This window comes from Halichoerus grypus, chromosome 10 (genome assembly GCF_964656455.1).
Source record: "Halichoerus grypus chromosome 10, mHalGry1.hap1.1, whole genome shotgun sequence".
Lineage (NCBI taxonomy): Eukaryota > Metazoa > Chordata > Mammalia > Carnivora > Phocidae > Halichoerus > Halichoerus grypus.
In genome coordinates, this window is record NC_135721.1 from 74,134,482 (window position 1) to 74,155,656 (window position 21,175).

General features: G+C 36.4%; 1 protein-coding gene across 1 annotated transcript in view; it reads left to right on the top strand.

Moving 5' to 3' along the window:
- Positions 1–21,175, top strand: part of LRPPRC (leucine rich pentatricopeptide repeat containing) — a 103,332-nt gene that overhangs the window by 18,221 nt on the left and 63,936 nt on the right. Inside the window, exons 4-14 of the mRNA XM_036073702.2 lie at positions 1,405–1,526; positions 1,637–1,695; positions 2,398–2,484; positions 3,347–3,473; positions 3,826–3,970; positions 4,437–4,582; positions 4,834–4,939; positions 5,021–5,128; positions 11,465–11,583; positions 11,982–12,075; positions 14,828–14,894. Coding sequence (XP_035929595.2) covers positions 1,405–1,526; positions 1,637–1,695; positions 2,398–2,484; positions 3,347–3,473; positions 3,826–3,970; positions 4,437–4,582; positions 4,834–4,939; positions 5,021–5,128; positions 11,465–11,583; positions 11,982–12,075; positions 14,828–14,894 — 1,180 coding nt within the window. The remainder of the gene's footprint in view (positions 1–1,404; positions 1,527–1,636; positions 1,696–2,397; positions 2,485–3,346; positions 3,474–3,825; positions 3,971–4,436; positions 4,583–4,833; positions 4,940–5,020; positions 5,129–11,464; positions 11,584–11,981; positions 12,076–14,827; positions 14,895–21,175) is intronic.

A 21,175-nucleotide genomic window follows, 5' to 3' on the forward strand; every position in this document is an offset into this window, starting at 1 on the left:
AGAAATATTTGCGAAATATATGTACTTTCCTTCGGCTTTAGAGCTGTAGCCAACCATTAGTAGAGTTCAGTTTGAACTGATGATTTTTTAGAAGTTTTCATACACTGTATGGTAACCATGTTGTGTAATCACTTTGCAGATGTTGAATTGCACATGGTTCCCCTTAAAGCCCTGTATAAGCTATTACAAGGGTTAACAGATTGGGCACTCAGGGCAGACCGCCTACATTCAAATCCGTGGTCACTCACAAAGCCATGTTGCCTTGGACAAGTGGAAGAGTCAGTTCTCCTCATCTATAAGATGGGGATAAGAGGAACTGTCTCAAAGCTGTTGTGAGGAGGAACTGGGACTCTAGATGCAGAGCACTTAGCACAGTTCCTGGAACATAGTAAGCACTCTACATGTCTACTAAGATAAATATGAATTTAATAGACTAGGTCTCTGCTGTCTGGAATCTCAAACTGACACCAGATACTGACCACAGGCCTGTGGTGCTACAGGCAGTTAAGATATGAAATTTAATTCATGCGGGGCGCCTGGGTGGCTCAGTTGGTTAAGCGACTGCCTTCGGCTCAGGTCATGATCCTGGAGTCCCTGGATCGAGTCCCGCATCGGGCTCCCTGCTCGGCAGGAGTCTGCTTCTCCCTCTGACCCTCCCCCCTCTCATGTGCTTGCTCTCTCATTCTCTCTCTCAAATAAATAAATAAATAAATCTTTAAAAAAAAAAAAAAAAAGAAATTTAATTCATGCAAATTTAGTAAAACATATTAGCACTAGATTGGTACGTGACCCTAATGTCATCAGTGGGTAGAGGAAGGCTGAATGGTAACCTTGATTGATGTGGCCTTAGGCAAGATGGACCCAGAAAGAAAACAGAGGGCTTTGGAATAGGGGTAAATTAATAGTAGCAGACTAGTAATGGTGTTCAGCGACTGGAAATGGAGCCTTCAAAGAAACACTTGGAGTAAATAAGCTAAGTTGCTAGTACCGCCCTAACTGTGTAAAACAGCTAGTCACAGTGCATCTTAGTGTGTCTGTACTGTGGCAAGAACTGCCTTCTGTCAAAAAATCTTTCAGTCACTTTAAATACAGAGGTATTGTCAACATTTTCCAACAAGAAGGGAATACTATGCTTCATAAGTAAGAGACCTCTTAACATCTGAATAAGCAGTTACTTGTAACTGTACAGTAATTCAGTTAATTACGGTCTTAAATGCTTAACTTGCTCTGTTCTGACAGGATTTCAATATAGATGGGTCTAAGTATGGGGTGAAACGCTGAAGTGATCATTTTATCCTTTTTGTTTGTTAAATTTAAGTACCCATATTTTAATTGTGATAAAGGATATGATTTTCTAAAAATTTGATTTTTAGTGCAAAAATTTGATTTAAATTTTATTTGTAGGTACTGTGTATGACGTAAGTCACTACAATGCTTTACTTAAAGTCTATCTTCAAAATGAATATAAATTTTCACCAACTGACTTCTTGGCAAAAATGGAGGAAGCAAACATTCAACCAAATCGAGTAGGTAGTTGCTGACATAAATGTTCATTGGTTACGTCACTTTTTTTTTTTTTTAATCCCAGGAAAAAAGTAGTATTTAAAAAATACTAACTGGCCCATTTCATTGACAGGTGACATACCAGAGGTTGATTGCTGCTTATTGTAATGTGGGGGATATTGAAGGTGCCAGGTATGGAGCTCTATAAATGTATGTTTAAGCAAACACACTGTAAGTCTTGTAAGCCTAGAATATATTCACTCACCTTTTTTTTTTTTAAAGTTTCTTCTTAGTAAGGGACATTACTTCAGAAGTATTTTAATCTAGCAAATTTGGTAATATGACTTAGATAAAATGTAAAATTGTGTAAGAAGAGAAAGACAAGTGAATATTGCTATTTTAATTAAAACTTTGATTTATTGGAGCAGAGGTTTAAAGTTGCTGAGGTGTATAAAGTTGGGGCTTTAGTCTTTGTAAATTGATACTTCCTCAAGGAAATGTTCTTAGCCATTTAAATTGTATTCATTTATAAAACTAGCAATATTCTATCTTGCTGAGTCGTATAAAATCAGTTGTGACATTTTATTTCTTTGTGTAAAATTTATTGCTACTTTTGGATGGAGGTTTTAGGAAATAAGGGATAAATTGAAATGTATAATTCATTTTTAATTAAATGGATTTTATTAAACTCTATGCTTTTTAAAGTTAAGTAGTAGTATAGAAGAAATAATCAGGTTTTAAAAACTTAACCTGCTATTTTTACCAAGAGTAGTTCAAGATATACAATTTGATATAACAAATAATTTCAGGGAGTGAGATTTTATGTATATATGTCATAAAAAGTGGTTTTGATGTATATTTTCAAGAAGTATTTTCATTTCTCTTTTGTTGCAGCAAGATTCTTGGATTTATGAAAACCAAGGATCTGCCAGTCACGGAGGCAGTTTTCAGTGCCCTTGTTACGGGGCATGCAAGAGCTGGGTAATGTTCAACCTAAGGTTTTATTCTCTTTTTTTTTTTTTTTTTTTTTTAAGATTTTATTTATTTATTTGAGACAGAGAGAATGAGAGAGAGAGAGAGAGCACATGAGAGGGGGGAGGGTCAGAGGGAGAAGCAGGCTCCCTGCCGAGCAGGGAGCCCGATGCGGGACTCAATCCAGGGACTCCAGGATCATGACCTGAGCCGAAGGCAGTCGCTTAACCAACTGAGCCACCCAGGCGCCCCCTAAGGTTTTATTTTCAAGCAAGGCTGGAATTAGAGTAATTGTAGAAGATTCTTAACCCATGTTTATCTATCCTCCTCAAAAATTCTGAGTGTGTGAGATAGACCATGCAACTTTTAAATAACTTAAATGTATCTGTTTCATACAACTTTGATTTGAAAATTCTCATCTTTTAAAAATTGGGCCTGATCCAAAGTAACTGACTTTGTAAAGTCTTTTAACTGCTGTCCTGATGCCCGTGGAAAACAATTTCAGTTTTGAAGAGTAATTTCCTAAATGTTATTCTTCCCTAGAAAGGTAAATTTGAGTCATAGCATACTTGATAAAAGAGGACATGTTAATTTAAGGTCTATGTGATTATTATGCAATTTGGTTTTTTTTTTTTTTTTTGGAAAAGTTACCTGTAAAATTTGAGATGTTTATTATTTTTGTTATTTCAGAGACCTATAACCATTTTAGTACATAGTTGCTCTTTTCTGATGTCCTTTGCTAATTGTTCTAAATGATTCATAAGAATTTTTAATTTTAATAAGAATAGGGTAATACATTTTAGGTTGAATGATAATATTACATTGGGCAGTGTTGTAGTAATCTATTCTCTTTTCTTTGAATAACTTCCAGAGATAGAGAGAATGCAGAAAATATTCTCACAGTGATGAAAGAGGCTGGAATTGAGCCTGGTCCAGACACATACTTAGCATTATTGAATGCGTATGCTGAAAAGGGTGACATTGACCGTGTTAAGCAGGTATGACTTATGTCATGTAAATAAAAATACTTTAAAATCATTTGTATAAGAAATAAAATCATTGGTGTAAGCTTGTGTTCCATTTTGCATGAAGTAGAAAAGTGTAGTTTATATCTGTTTTAAAGGTATTTCTTGTAGGACACTAGTATTGAAGGAGAACTTTTATAGTTTGGTACCTTGGTGTTGATATAACAGTTATTGCTGGAATATAATATTTTCTGTTTTGTAAAAGAAGTCCTAAACCTTTAGATGGTGTATGTTCCTAATTTTTAAAATCTTGGTATTTTATTTGGCTTTAGTTAAAAAATACTGGTTTCTAACTTGTTCTTCTAATTTCTGGAACTGCCTACAGACTCTGGAGAAGGTGGAGAAGTCTGATCTTTACCTTATGGACCGTGATTTATTCCAAATTATTTTTAGTTTCAGTAAAGCTGGGTATTCTCAATATGTCCCAGAAATTTTGGAAAAAATTACATATGAAAGAAGATATATTCCAGGTAGTTTTTAAACATTTATTTTCATGATTTTTCTAAAAATCTGAATTACTGTTCTCTAACAATAGGGGATTGTGGTACATGAACATAGGACTCTTTTAAAAGTCAGCTTAATGAGGGGGGAGGATGGGTTAGCCTGGTGATGGGTATTAAAGAGGGCACGTTCTGCATGGAGCACTTGGTGTTATGCACAAACAATGAATCATGGAACACTACATCTAAAACTAATGATGTAATGTATGAGGATTAACATAACAATAAAAAAATTAGAAAAAAAGTCAGCTTAATAAGCTAAACAGCTCGAGTTAATGAACACATGGGAATGTTTTGATTTGGAAGTGTTTCACTATTATTTAGGCAGATAGATCCTTTTGGTATTTGCAGTTCATTAAGTTTGTCTTTCATAGTGGTTGCAGTATAAAAATATTATTCAGTTTGGTAACAGAAAATGTCTTTGTTCTCTTCCCAGATGCAATGAACCTCATTTTACTTTTAGTCACCGAAAAATTGGAAGATACAGCATTCCAAATTTTATTAGCATGTCCTGTATCAAGGGAAGACAGTCTGAGTGACTTTGGCAGTTTCTTTTTGCGACACTGTGTGACTATGAATACGGTATTCTGTCTGTTTTTACTTTGTAGACCGTGTAATAGTCAGTAAAATAAGAGTCTGCAAAATGTAAGAACATATTATGAGATTAGACCAATTATAAGCATTATGAAAACTTTGTTTCTGTGTGTAAGTTTATCGGGTAGAAAGAGGATGAGAGGTTCAAATTTTTCATCCCAGAAGTGGTAGAATGTTTGCAGAAGGTCAAATGGTAGGATCTTTGTGGATCCAGCTGATGTGGTGCCTTTTTTTCCTAGCCTGCAGAGAAGCTGAAAGACTACTGCAAGAAGTTAAAGGAGTCCCAGATGCACACATCTCCTTTGCAATTCACACTTCAGAGCGCTTTACTAGCCAATAAAACCGGTACTATATTCTCATCATTAAAACTGACATAAGTAAGTTTTGCTGAGGTAGCTGTGTAATATTTTATGGTATCTCTTTCAGATTTGGCAAAAGCTCTGATGAAGGCTCTGAAGGAAGAAGGTTTTCCTGTCAGAACTCATTATTTCTGGCCATTGCTAGCTGGACATCAGAAGAAGAAAGATGTTCAAGGTTAGGTTTTGCCTTTTACAGATTTGTAATGGTTCGGAGATCCAGAATAAGTTTCTGCACACATCTAGTTGAATTCTTTGGGAAGGCAAACTTATTTCTGAGTAGTGGATCTTCTGAGAAAATAGAATTGATTTAAATCATAGTTAAGAATCAGGTAAGCATTTTTAAAAACATAGTAGATTTCTTTCATCTTAATTTCATTTCTGACTGTATCTCTGATCTTGATATTCAAACTTGCGGGTGTAGTTTTAAGTAGTTCATTATTTTTAAGTTTTTCAAAAAACTCTTTAGTTCTTGATTTTGCATATACCATTTGAAATTAGTTTGTCTAGCCTTATTCCAGATGAAGTTATACATAATCAAGCCATTTTCTTTTTTTTTTAATTTTTTATTTTTTTTTTATTTTTTTAAAGATTTTATTTATTTATTTGACAGGGAGAGACACAGCGAGAGAGGGAACACAAGCAGGGGGAGTGGGAGAGGGAGAAGCAGGCTTCCCGCGGAGCAGGGAGACCGATGTGGGGCTCGATCCCAGGACCCTGGGATCCTGACCTGAGCCGAAGGCAGACGCTTAATGACTGAGCCACCCAGGCGCCCCAAGCCATTTTCTTTGTGGACCAGTCTCCTTAACTGAGCCGAGTTACAATAATAAGAAAGACAGCAAAACTTTTATTGTAAAATGAGTGCTCATGACCTGACAGCCTGCTGATTGAAGGACAGAAATGTTCAGTCTTTCAGGTTCTTAAGTACGTTTAAGCATTTAGCATACTTTTCCCTTGTACACATGGGATGCCTATAGGATATGAATAAGAATTGAACAAATATTAAATTTTAGAGTACAGTGTCTAATTCTTTGGTTTGCATTACTGGTAATTCAGAAAGAGTAGTCTCATAAAAAGATGCTTTTAACAGAAGTACTTCCCCCTTGGGGAAACAAAAAATGGTCTTTTTCATTTTATCTCGCAGTATAATGTGCTTTAGAATGAGATGCAGAGTTGTTAGTATGACATTGGGTGACAAACAAAATGCACAAACAACAAAAAAAGTGCTTTTAGCAGACTTTCATATTGCAATTTTATTTTAAATATATAGTCGTCTTCTGGTCTAAAGGAAATAGTGAAACAAGTATTCCCTAATTGTTTCTGGCTATAAAAGTCTCAAAATCCTTTTTAGAAAAATCTTCGTGAAAACTGTATGCTAGTTGATTAACTCTTTGCATATCCTCCAGTTCTGAAAGCTCCAAGAAGTAACCTTTAACCCAGTATTTTTGAACCAGAGAAAGTTTACATCATTCCATGAAAATCTTTGGGCATATTAGTATTGTCCATCTTCACACAGATAAGAAAATGCTTTTGAAAATACCCCCTGTTGAAATATTTGTCTGTTCATCAGGAAAATTTGCTTTCTTCAACCTTACGACTGTATCTAGACTTACTGGTTACCACATTTTAGCAACTTAGTAAACATAAAAGAATTCAGGTAATTTCTTTCAATAGTTGTAGCTGAAACTAGTAGAAAAGTGGGCTTTATCTTGAATCCATCCTTTCTTGGGATCTTATAATTTAGATTTCAAAGATGCCTGTTGAAAGCTCACTTTATATTAATGAAACAAATGAGAGCGGCAGAGAGGTTTGGTGACCAACCTTAGGTTCCACACCTAGCTGTCAGTTATGCTGGGATTAGAACTGAGGATTTCTGTTCTTTTAAACACTCTTTTTAAATACCATAGCACCTTCACATTAAACATTTTTAAGTGTTACGCTATATTTTATAAAAAGTCTTAACTATTAAAGTTTGATGCCAGTTTTTGCATTAAGGACATTTTAAAAAGTGCTATCAAGTTTTTTAAGCTTTTATCTGGAAAAATGAAAACCTGAGAAAGGTAACTCGAGAGTACAAGATAGTGTCAGTCGTGTTGCAGTTTTTAAAAAACTGAGTTTCTCCTTTGCAGGAGGCCCAGAAATATAGTAAAGTGTGTATTCTACAATTTTCCTTCATGTAACAACAAAATGGCTCTACATATTCTGTGTGGTTTCTTTAGGATAAGGTAAGAAGGTCATATTTTTATTAGTGCAGTGAACTTGTTCTTCATCCAGAAAAAGTCCTATATAAACTGGTAGAAAGAACAGAAGAAAATTAATGGCTGCAGTGATGGAGCGTGTAGAGGAGTGTTTCTCGTAAGGACTAAATAAAACCCTTCAGGAAATCAGAGACAGGTATTTAGAGGTCAGATCATACTGAACCAGGAGTTTTCAACAACACTGTGATCATGTCATACTGAATTCTAGAATTGTTCTGGCTGCCAGTTCAGCCATCACCAACCCCTAAGAAAGAATCTCGGAGCGACTTCCCCCTGGCTCATCTTACTGGTATTTTTCTCTGTGGCACAAATGGAAGAGTCACCACTTAGAATTTTAGCAGATTGGCCTGAATGAGAGGAAATAACCCAGAATGATTGAGGATCTACATCCCTGGGTATATGTGGAAAACACAAAAATCAGAGTATGAAAGGGGTAAAATATAGAAGGAAGGACCAATATGAAAGCTTAAATGCCAGTTGAGTAAAGGGGTTGAATAGAGAATACTTTTCAAAAACTAAGAAATGGCCTCTAATAGAGTGCCCTGGGTAGAGTCTAAAATCATGTGGAGTAAACAGTTATAGTTGGTAAAAATTGTTCAGGTAAACCATTTATCTTTCCCAGAAGTTTGAATTATTTCAGTTCTTATAAAACTTTTTAAATGGAGACTTTCCTCTAGATTCATAAACTTTGTCATGACTCTCTTTGAAATATTTTTATTAGATTGCTTAGTTTAGGTTTTCTAAGTTCACAGAGGTTTGGGATCCATGTTTATATCTAAGTTAATATGTGATTATTTTAGTCTTTTTATTTTAAAAAACATGAATTATATTTTTTAGGAGGAGGTAAGTAGGTATGTGAGATCAATCACCTTTTTTCTCCTTACTGATAAATGTTTCTGTCCTCCCATCATTCAATCAATTATTGAAGTAAATATTTTTGTATTCTCCCTCAGAATGCCTGAGGGAGTGACTGAACTTACTGGATCAGAAGGTGTGGACCCAAACCAGCTTTAGCTTCAGTTAGAAAAATACATAAGTTAAAAATGCTGGCAACACAGGTCATCTATTTTTTTTTTTTTTTAAAGATTTTGTTTGTTTATTTGATAGAGAGAGACACAGCGAGAAAGGGAACACAAGCAGGGGGAGTGGGAGAGGGAGAAGCAGGCTTCCCGCCGAGCAGGGAGCCTGATGCGGGGCTCGATCCCAGGACCCTGGGATCCTGACCTGAGCTGAAGGCAGACGCTTAACGACTGAGCCACCCAGGCGCCCCAACACAGGTCATCTAAATGAGCAGAAGGAACTCCTCCCCTTAATACACATTATTGGAGAAATAATGAATTAAGAGAATAACATGTATTTGAAGCATAAATATTGGGGGTGGAGTGTTTTGTACAGAAATAAGACTCTTCTATTTATAATCAATTTGTTGGCCTATTTTCAGACATTAGAAAATCAGATATATAGTTACCTTATTTTATGTTACATATATTCTTTGTATCATCTAAGGAAATTTTAAAAAATTATTAGGGTATTTTAAGACAGCTAAGATATTAAATCATTATTGTCACTGTTAACATTTATTTAGTATTTTTAGGGTTTCACACATTTTTTCCTTTAAGTGACGACTCTGAGAGCTAAGTAGAGAGATTTATTGTCATCATTCTTGTATTATGGACAAAAAGCTGCTAAAAATCAGTTTTTGGTGGCAGAATAAGGACTTGATCCCAGGAAAAAGCATAGGTTTTTGCATATTTGTGGTGTTACAAGCACCTGCCAGCAACTATGAGACTTGGTTTCTTATTCAAGATATGCCTTTGATCTTGGAGCACTCACTTTAACACTTTTTTTTTTTAAGATTTTTTATTTATTCATTTGACAGAGAGAGGAAGAGAGAGAGCACAAGCAGGGGGAGCAGCAGAGGGAAAGTGAGAAGCAGGCTCCTCGCTGAGCAGGGAGCCCGATGTGGGGCTAGATCCTAGAACCCTGGGATCATGACCTGAGCTGAAGGCAGATGCTTAACGACTGAGCCACCCAGGCACCCCTTACTTTAACACTTTTGTTAAAATAAAGATTATTTGACTCCTAAGACCTTCCCGGCTTTATTTATTACAAAAAGAAGTATATCACCCCAGTAGACTGAGTTGAAAGCCTTGTTAATATTGTTGACCCCTGAGCAACACAGGTTTGAACTGTGCAGGTCCCCTTATACACGGATTTTTTTTTTTTTTTAAATAAATACAGTACTGTAAACGTACTTTCTCTTCGTTATGATTTTCATAATATTTTTGTCCTTTAGCTGATTTTAAGACATAGGACATACAAAATATGTGTTAATTGACTATGTTATTGGTAAGGCTTCTGGTTAACAGTAGGCTATTAGTTAAGTTTTTAGGGAGTCAGAAGTGATATGCAGATTTTCAGTTGCGCCAGAGCTGGCACCCCTAACCCCTGCGTGTTCAAGAGTCAGCTGTTGATACTGATCAGAACTAAGGTGGTACTAGTATTCTTTTTGTTCAGTATGTTCTGTTTTTCCTCTTGTCCTCAACCTTCCTCTAGGCCTAGATCAAAAGAATTTCTTCCATGCCTGTGGGTAATATTTATAGTTCTTGGTGTTTCTATCCATTCACTAGGCCTAGACTCTTACAGGTCAGAAAAGTGTTCCATTCATTGAGTGCCTTGACACATATTGACTTGCTTAATCTAACATGGATGGCAGTTAGGGAGGATTAAGCCAAGTGTTATTTGATAAAGTGTCTAGAAGGCACAGTTCCTGCCATATTAATGTGGAAGCTCAGAAATTATGGCTCAGAAAGGTGAAGTTACTTGTTCAGATTTACACTGCCATTAAGTGCCAGAACAGGGTTGAAAGCTAGGTCTCATTAAACTTTGAGCTTGTTTTTTTTTTTTTTTTTTTTGTCATTTCACCGGAGAGTCTTCCAGAAACATAGCTATTTACTTTAAACCATGGTCATGAAAGCAGTCGTTATTGATGAGGAAGGACATTGAGGACGTTAGATTAACACAACTCTATTGCTACTCATTGAAAAGCAACTAGCCTTATGCCCTCCTTTCAAATACTTAGTAATCTTTAAGAAGAGCACAGTGTGATTTGCCATTTTTTATGATAGTTACCCATGTTATTACTAGTAATTCCTAGTGAATTGTTAGAAGAATACTTCTACTGAATTTGGCTTTCAAGTATTCTGATGCTTGTTGTGTGCTCTGTGGACTAACTCTATACGCATGTTCTCCTAAATTTTGTCACTAAGCATGTGCTCTGTCTTTTGAGATTTTTTTTTCCGTATTAGTATCTTTAAAAATACATTTAAACATCTAAGGTTTTGAAGATCCATTAGGTGATTTTAAATATAATAAACTGTTTAATCTGAATAATCTGAATTTTCTCTTAAAGAAATGTGCAGATATTCATAATGTAGTCACACTTGCCTGTGTATTTCTGTACTCAGCGGGAATTTACAATCAAGTATTTGTACTAGAGCTCATTACGTAACAAATTTATAGAAATGTAATTTTTCTGTAGAGGATATGATAGGGTAAAAACAGGGACTTCTAGAGGGAGTATTTTTTTGTTTTGTTGTTTTGTTTTTGTTTTTAAGATTTTATTTATTTGAGTCACCGCTCATCCCTTCCCTCTGCAGTGTTTACTGGGTCCAGTTTTCTTTTTTTTTTTTTTAAGATTTTATTTATTTATTTGACAGAGAGAGACACAGCAAGAGAGGGAACACAAGCAGGGGGAGTGGGAGAGGGAGAAGCAGGCTTCCCGCCGAGCAGGGAACCTGACGTGGGGCTCAATCCCAGGACCCTGGGATCATGTCCTGAGCCGAAGGCAGAAGCTCAATGCCTGAGCCACCCAGGCGCCCCTGGGTCCAGTTTTCTTGTGTTGATCCGTCACTGCTCTGTAATAGCAATGATGTTTTACAATCTCTGTTCATTTGGGTGGCAGAAGCATTAGGCATTTTGCTTAATTATTTTAAACTTTCTTACAGTTGTCATTTCTAAAATATTTCCTTAGCACTTGCTACTGAATTAATAGATGAAGAAAGGAGGAATTAATTTTTTTTTCATTTATCATCTTATTTCCCACTTCTGTTGCTTTTTTGCTTTCTCTTTTTAGACAAACAAAATGAGTAGTTTTTCGTACATTATGATTAAGAAAGTAAATGAACTGAACTTTCTGATCTTTTGTAATGAATTCCAAGTACTTCATCTGTGTGCTTCTAAATTTAATCTTATAGGTATAGTCGAAGTTCTCAAAGCAATGCATGAAATGGGAGTAAGTCCTGATCAGGAGACATATGTAAATTACGTGTTTCCATCCTTTGATAGTGCGAGGTCAGTTCATGCTGTTTTGCAGGTGAGTACAAGCAGGTGTGGTTTTAATTTCATAATTAAAGAGATTTCTTTCCTCCCTAATTGTTAAGTGGTAACCAGAAAAGAAAAGTCATTAAGCTGAGTACTAAAAATGGTCATTGTCTGTATACAGTTTTCTAAAGCTTTGTAAAAATACTGTAAAAAAATAAAAGGGTAACAGATTATCTGAATTTGAAGATAAACATTTAATTTGGAATGTTGGAACTCCATCTCATAGCTTTTGCGAAAGTTCAGTTATTCAGTTTACATATTGTTCTAGAAAATGAGTTTTTTTTTTTAAAGAATAGTGATATAAAGAAATGGGAAAACAGGAAATTTGAATGGCATATCAAAATTATTTTAGCTGAGGTGTATTATCATTGAAATATGCTTTATCCCTAGGAAAATGGATGTCTACCTGAAAGTAATGTATTTTCACAAGCTGAATTGAGAAGTGAAGCAGTTAATGGGAACTTAGCCTATATTTTATCATTTTGTAAGTATGAAACATTAGCAGTAAACTTGACAGGTATTGATTTCAGTTACTACTGAGGGCATACAGGGTAGTTCATGCCCTCGATACCTACCTCAGGGAAGGTCAGGGTAACTTTACGTGTTTTTTATATGTTTTGCTTAATTCAGACTGATAAGACCGTTTATGAGTTGAACTTGTGGATAATTTGGAAGTAATTTTCAAGTTAAAAGGACCTTGGAGATAACATGGTGGTAGATTAGGACCCAGAAGACTTGAGTTCTGTTTATAATTAAGCCGCTGATTATGGGACCTGGAACAGGTGTTTTTGTTTCAATTTCATGAAATGGGGATAGTTACTTACCTACCTTGTGGGAGTCATTGTGAAAAAAAAAAAATCACTGGAGATACTATGCCTATTATAGCCATTGTTACATGAAGCCCATCTCCTAATCCTCATTAACCAAAACATAGCAAATATTTACTAAACATTTATAAATGCTATGATGCTTTATAGGACTCATCACATGTCAATAAAATTACCTACATTGATAAATGAAGAAAGGCAGAGAGAGGTTAAATCATTTGGTCAAAGTTAGTGATTGAGCCAGAACCAAGATCTTTTAATTTTAACCTTATTGTTTCACCCTACTACAATTTACTAAATAAGACATTTCTTAAAGTCTTCGTTTTTGAACATACCTATGACATTACTTGACCGTTTTTATAATCTTGTGAAAAAGATGCCATTTAAAAACAAAACACACAAACATCAGTTTCTAGACCCCGAAAATGTTAGAAGTTAAGCTCGGATTAATGTGCACTCAAATTGTGTAGGTGGAAGCATTGTAAAAACCCTGTTATTGGTAGTTAAAATGGTTCATCTTAATATTGTAAGGGAAAGGCAAAGTGTTCAGGATGAAAAATGATGACTGTTAGAGGTTGTAGTTATTTGAGTTAAAGGTTGGGTAGTAATACCAGCTGCTCTCTGAGGGTATTGATTTTGCCTTTCACTCAGAGTAACGTACAGATTTGCCTTACTGACAGGATGAAAACAGAGAAGAATTAGCAGAGGAATCTGGGTACCCAAGGTGCATACATCAGAGCTGCTTTTCCCTTTATCATACCATCCTTCCCACTTCGTTGTCAAACCTTGATTTTTCAGACTTGTTTGTTGCTAAGGAAACTAGATGCTTTTTGTCCGCAGCCTTCATCTTGCTGAGATGTTTCTGGTCACCTTTTTAATGAATAAAAACTTGACAGTATTCTGTAAAATACTAATTTGACTAGTATAAAAATAACTTTTTAAGAGGTTGTTTATTAAATTTGAGAAAGAAAAATTCCAGGAACATTAAGAATAAAGAGTACTTCAGGCCACTCCTGTCCGTGCCCTCCCTTCTTGCTTTGATTTACAGGTCTTTGAAGAGCAGTTTAGTTCTATAATTGCTGGTATTCACTGGAGGCAGCTCCTAGGTAGGCACTCTTGGTTACTGCATCACAAGGAATGGCAGGTAGTAGAGTTCTGGCTTATCTTGATCCAGTTTGTGCAGTAGTAGGAAACATTTTCCCACTTCTGTTTGTAGGCATGGAAAATTAATTTGATTAAGCAGTTTAAAGGTTGCTGAAAGACATGTAGTTATGTCTACTTTAAAATTCCTTGAGTGACTGAATGCTGATCATTTAAAAAATGGTTTTTAGATTTGCAAGTGCTGCATAAAACCTTGAGAAACTTACATCTCTGTTCAAGAATATAACACTTGATCTAAAACAATTCTTGTGTGTGGGAGTTAAGTTTTTATTCATATTTAGGAGAGATGAGCAAATACTCCTAAAATCTTCTGTAACTTTTCCCATGAGCTGTTTGTTGTTGTTAAGTTACTCAGGTATCTTGATCTTTTCTAAACTGTATTAATTCTGTTTTCTGAATTTTACGTGTACTATGAGCTCCTCTCTAATTCTATCCATCTTGGATCGTTTAGTAACATGACACCTGAAAAGATTAAATCAGTTACTTAAAACACGGCACCATTTTAATACAATGACAGGGAAAAATAAATTCAGGAGATGCCTACTTTGATTTTTGCCCTGGCTAGTTACGGTAAGGGTTACATGGAGAATCAGGCCTATGTGTTAAGGCAAATCAGGTTTACAGTGTCAGCATTGAAACATACAATGTTCTAGATTGTTAAATGACAAAATGAATAGTAGAGCAAACAAATACTTAGAAAAGTGAAAGGTGACTATAAATCAATTACACAACAGAGGTAAAGACTTACTATGACTTTAGGTTGTCACTGTTAACATGAATGAAGTCATTGATCATAGTGGAAAATGGAATGACAGAGTGAATGGTTCAACAGAACCCACTGCTACTTTGAGAAAAGAATTTTTCTCCTTTAAAGGACAGAAGTCCTATAGAGTAGTTACAGTCTTTTTCTTCGTAGTGCCACATTGTCTAGTAACACACAGTTTTGGTATGTGTACCAGACCAACTCTCAGTGTGCTGGGGGATGATTAGTTATTACCCTTTATACCAAAGAATATTTATAAATTCATTAGTTGTATATATTCATGAAAATGAAGTAAAAATGTTTTTAAAGGATAGCTTATATTGCAGATGTATATTACTGCATTATCTAATTAATTTTGTACGAGAACATTTCCATTTTAAAAATAAAGTTTCCAAAATGAAAATTAAAAGGTATGTGTTTCCAAAGAAGTTACTAAGTTTTTTGGGTTTGGTCTGGGTTTTAATGATGATCACTTTCTTTTGCAGTGGAATCAAATACACAGCCTTTGTCATTCGCTTCTTTGAGAGGCAGTCTAAATCTAGGCTTTAGGAGGTAAGATGATTACCTTATAATGTTCTTTGCCTGATTTCTCCTGTTTTTGTGACCTGCTATATAGGAAAGCTATAGATATTCTTATCTTCCAAATCTTCCAGTATACCAGTTTCCTAAAATAACCTTATCTGTGTTACTCGTCCTGCCAAGTAGTTGACTTGAGTGTAGGCAATCTTTTATATCATCTTTTCCAAGAAATACACACAAATTTGGTTAAAAGTTGTGTTTCAAAGAAGAAAGCACTGTTTGGAAATGGTGGGTTGGAGTTACAAAGTTGTACGTGTGTTTGGTGTTTTGAGTATTTAATTTCAAGGTAACTTTAGTCAGTGTAATACTGCTGTCTTCCTCTTTCCTCTGTGTGCTCAAGGGATGTTAGTGACCTTTTTCCTTCTCAATTTTGTTATTTTTTTTAAAGATTGATTATTTATTTATTTATTTGCAAGAGAGGAAGAGAGAGAGCTCGTGCCCATGCATGAGTGGGGGACAAGGGGAGGGGCAGAGGAAGAGGGAGCAATAGGCTCTCCACTGAGCAGGGAGCCCGACGCAGGGCTCGATCCCAGAACCCTGGGAGTATGACCTGAGCCAAAGGCAGATGCTTAACTGACTGCGCCACCCAGGCGCCCCTCAGTTTTGTTTTTTTGAAAATATTCAAACATAATGAGTCGAAAGAATAGTAAAGGAAACACCGTACATACCCTTTGTGTAGATTCACCATTTTTGATATTTTGCCATATTTGTTTTCTCACTTTTTCTCTAATATATACACACACAAGCACATACGTATATACACTTTTTTCTTTTTTGCTGAACCACTTGAAGTTGTTGACATCATGGTACTGGAACCTTCAGCTTCTCTCTCGTAAGAATAAGGTCATCATCTATATAATCACAATACCAGTATCACTCCTAAAATACTAGCAATATTATAATATCATCTAATATACATAGCTAATGTTTAGATTGTCTTCTAAAAATCTCTTTTATAGCTGTTTTACTTTTTGATTGAGGATTCAATAATTACATGTGTTGCATGTGGTTGATGTCTCTTTATTAATCCAGAACAATTCCCCTACCTTTTTTTGGTCTTTATGACATGGACTTGTTTGAAGAGTCCAGGCTGCTTTCTCTGTAGATTTGTATTCATCTGTTTTTTTCTCATATCAGATTCAGGTTGATTATTTTTAGCAAGAATACTTGATAGATGATGGCATTTCCTACTGCAGCAAGAGATATAATGGTGGTGCCATCAGCTAAGTTTGATCATTTGGTTATGCTGGTGGCCACCATGTCTCTTGGAAAGGAACCTCATTCCATTTGGGATTAGTAAGAAGTCTGTGGGATGATACTTAACGACAGTGGGTCTGTCCTGTTCAGTGGTTTTAGCAGCCATTGGTAATCTTGTTGAATCGGGTGTTTACAGTGGTAGCTACAAAAAGACGAGTTTCTACTTTTATCATTCTTTTTGTAATAATGTTAATGACTTCTGATACTAAAAATCTCAGTAGTTTTTAGCCTGTTCATTGGTGGGAGCAGTAGGGTTTTCTGTAGACATCTCCAGAACCTCCATGGCAGGCAAGGAGGGGTAGAATAGGTCTGTGGGATTCTGTGTTACTGCCCTTTCTTTAGCCAGTTCAGTTCCACTCTTTTCAGGGATAGTTTTGTGTTGGGTTAAAAAACAAACAGACCAAGGACTGTGCCTTTAAAAATAAAGTTTGAAAATACAGAATACATAATCAGGTGGATAAAAATGCTAGTAGAGCCAGGTTTTTAAGAAAGAACCCATAAAAATAATTAAGAACCTATAATATATTATGAAGTGAAGCATAGTAACATTGTCATTTGATTGTCCTTGAAAAATGTCTTGGAAAGGTTTTTCATATAAACTTCCAGGTCGTGTGTATTTCCTTCTTTAACTTGACTAACCTTATGTTATACTTTTTTAGTCCGTTTGAATGGCAGTTGTCATATTTCACGTCTTAGACTTTTTTAAAAATTAATATATAATGTATTATTTGTTTCAGGGGTAGAGGTTTGTGATTCATCAGTCTTCTATAATACCCAATGCTCATTACAACACATACCCTCCCCAATGTCCATCACCCAGTTACCCATCCCTCCACCCGCCCTCCAGCAACCCTCAGTTTGTTTCCTGTGATTAAGAGTCTCTTATGGTTTGTCTCCTAGACTTCTTAAACAAGGTACTTAGACTGTAAAGTTGATCCAGGGTGATGGGAAAACAAGTTGTGCATTCCGATATATACCTAGGTCAGTCGTTGAGCTTGTAGTGCCTTAATGATTAAAGTATGCAGAGCTGCTTGCCCCTCCAGTAAATGCATCTGCTTGCTGCGTTTTCTGTTTCTGCTTTTTAATTTTGTGTCATCATCTTTGCTTGTAAGAGTTTTTGCTCTCACTCTGGACAACCTTCAGTATATTTGCTGTAAGTAACCTATACACACTTAAATAATTTGCTGTTTTTGATTTATTGTGTGCTAGGAAATTAGGCAACCTAAGTTGCGGTAATTTGGGAAAATAAATGGTTTAAATAAAGGCATGGGTATCTTTTTGTTATTACTTTGTAACAGATTTTGTGGCAGCTGTTTGGATGATTGGAACATAAGCTCTGTGTTTGTTTGTTTATTGCACTATCTTCAGTGCCTAGATTAATACCTGGCACATGATTGGTACTACTGTTGAATTAATTACAGAGGCCTTATTTTCTGCCTCTGTGTTTAGGCATTCCCTTTAATTCAGCAAGTATTTATTGTGGAGTTTGGAGATGCTGGTTGGGATCAGACTGAAATATGGTAAACAACATAAAGGGACTTGGCCTTTATTTTAAAGAAAGTAGACTAATTTGTGCAGTGTGGAGGCTTGGTGGAGGCAGAAGTATATTTAGAGTTTATTTTAATCTCAGATATGCTATTTCTCATTTCTGCAAATTCAGTTTGGATTTTTTAAAACATATCTTCCATATCTCCTTAACATGCTTATGCTTTTTTCTTCCTTCTTGACTAAATGAGATATTGATAGATGTTTTGATGTCTTTGTCTATTAATTCTATCATTTGTGTCATTTCTGGGTCTGTTTCTCTTGGTTAATTTTTTTCCCTCATTGTACATCATATATTTTTGCTTCTTGGTAATTTCTGATTGGATGCCAGATGTGGAATTTATTCTACTGAAGGTGGGGTTTTTTTTTTTACTCCTTTAAATATTTTTTTTATTTTTTATTTTTTTAAAGATTTTATTTATTTGACAGAGAGATACATAGTGAGAGGGGAACGCAAGCAGGGGGAGTGGGAGGGGGAGAAGCAGGCTTCCTGCCAAGCAGGGAGCCCGACGCGGGGCTCGATCCCAGGACCCCGGGATCATGACCTGAGCCGAAGGCAGACACTTAACGACTGAGCCACCCAGGCGCCCCTATTCCTTTAAATATTTTTGAGCTTTGTTCTGATGTCGTGAGTGAAGTTTCTTGGAACAGTTTTCTTAGTGCTTGCTTTTTTGCTGTGTTAGGCAGGATTAGAGCAGCCTTAAGTTTAGGATTATTCCCATTAAATTAATTCAGCCCCACTATTGAGGCAGTATCCTTCTGAGTATTCTGCCTGCTAGCCCCTCCCCCCTTTTAAGATTTTTTTTTATTTTTAAGTAATTTCTACACCCACTGTGGGGCCTGAACCCACAACCCTGAGATCAAGTCACATGCTCTACCGACTGAGCCAGCCAGGCATGCCTACCCCATATATTTTTGTGATCATTGGGAATGTGAGCTATTCCCATACCTGTGTGGGTTTTGTCTTTTTCAGTCTCTGGAAAGGTCTAAGGTAGTTCCCTAGGCTTCCCTCACTCACATGTGATTGTAAGTACTCAGCTGAAAACTGAGCTGTAGGTCTCCAGAGCTCTCTGTCAGGGTCTCTTCTCTCTGGTATTCTGCTCTTTGACAAGTTGTAACTAATCCCTTCTGGGAAAGTATTTTAAATCTGTAGGTTCTGAAGCTATATTATGTTGGTGAGTTTTTCTTATTATAGATACAGAAAAGTTTCAGGCTGTGGTAATTTGATGTAAGAATATGTGCATATTTTGAAGCATTTGTGACTAGAGGTGATTTCTTTTTCTCTCCCACCCCATAAACTATTAAAAAATCAGAACATAATCTGTTGCAACCAGTATCTTAGCATTATAACGTAGCCTTCTGTTCTTTTATTTGATGCCGAATCAAATAGTATGTATATTTTAAAATCCTTTTGCAAGGGGGCACCTGGGTGGCACAATCAGTTAATAGTCCAACTTTTGGTTTCAGCCCGGGTTGGGATCTTAGGGTCATGAGAACAAGCCCTGTGTCGGGCTCTGCACACAGCGCAGTCTGCTTGAGTTTCTCTCTCTCCTCTGCCTCTGCTCCTTCCCCCTGCACTCACGTTCTCTCTCTCAAATAAATCTTTTTAAAAAATGCCGTTGCAGGACATTTAATACAACTACTCAGTCACCTATTGTGTGGTTCTCCAGAGTCCTGTTGTATTCTAGCAACTTTAGAATTGGATAAATGAGTACAAGAAAACTGAGCACTGATTGGCATTCCCAGTAGAGTCCAGATTAACTGTCTGCAAGTCCTGTAAGGATTAACACATAAGAGATTCACTTAGTTACTCCTTACCTAAAGTAATTACTCAGAATCATCCAAAATGTAAGACGTGATCGAGCATTGAATGAGCTATCATAGTCACCTTAGCTAATCCTAAGGGAAACTTGGATATGCATTTCAGTATTGGCATAGTTCTCTACCCTCAATATAAACTGCCTCCTAAGTGGTAGGTCCGGGGCCCATGAGGCAGTGGTTCCCAGCATGTGTTCTGGAACCTGTTGGCCCAGATTAATTTTTTATGCTCTCCCACAATATTTTTGAAATACTAATACTATTTTTCGTCATGTCTTTAGAGAGTAGTGTTTGAGTGGTGAGCTAGTATTTCTGTAAGTTGATAAGCTCAAGACATGGTCATTAATTACCAATTAAGTATATGCCTTCCTAAAGCTTTCCAATTTATAAATTGTTAACGTATGTAGGCAAAGTCATCTGTAGAATACTATTCAAATTCAATACTGCTTAGTTAGGGTGAGATTATTTAAGATTATTAGGGAATTTTTGCTTCTAAACTCATTTATTTATTTATTTATTAAAGGTTTTTATTTATTTGACAGAGAGAGAGTACAAGCAGGGGGGAGTAGCAGAGGGAGAGGGAGAAGAAGGCTCTCCGCTGAGCAGGGAGCCCGACGCGGGACTCAATCCTGGGACGCTGGGATCGTGACCTGGGCCGAAGGCAGGCGCCTAATGACTGAGCCACTCAGGCACCCCGCTTCTAAACTTTTTTAAAAAATAAGGCTATTTTTAAGAACATTTTAAAGGGCATTTTAGATATGACTGATAAAGTTCATAAATTCTTATGTCAGATCCAAGGTAGGATGATATTAAGTATGAAATAAGACTTTCCAACAATAGTGCTAGCTGAACAAGTTAAGTAAGAAAGAGGGCAGTATACATATTATATATCACTGAAAACTCCACCACCAGAAATACTGAGTCACTTCTGAGAGACAAAATGTCACTGAAACTAGTTTAAAACTTGACTGGGAATATAACATATCAAAAAGATGAATGCTTCAGAATTGACATGCAGACATTTAAGTCTTTTTTGCCACTGAAGAGTCCTGGGATTGACGGAGGGATTCTCTGACCTGATGGCAATAGTCTGAACCTGGCAAGTGGGACTTTATGCCTTTGAAGTGGTACTGCTTTTCCTATGTTGGAAAAAACCCCAAATCAGGTTTCTGATATTAGCCCTATTGAATTCACCAAGTTAAATGCCAGATGGCACAGTCCTCTTTTCAATCAGCCAGTGAGGCTCGCTCATGACATTTTTATAGGAGAAGGGAAAGTACTTAATGAAGTACAATGGGTGCTCAGAAACATTAACTCTTATTTGTGTGTGCTGAGGACTGGGACCACAAAATAATAGGGGAATCAAGGATGAACGGGAAACTTCTTGTCGCCAAGTTGTTCATAGTTGGAGACCAGAAAATAAAGTAACCGCAAAGGGGTCTTGATATTTATGCATGTGTGGAAGAAGGTACTATCTCCTCTGCCAAGGTTAAGGGAGGGATGGGTCAGGGCAGGATGTGCAGAGAACGCGCTGAGCTGAGTATCAAAGGACGAGTAAGAATTTGTCCAAGGTGAAGGAAGGGCATTCTAGGCAAAGGCATTGAGGCTGACAGAACAGTGCATCCGGGGACCTG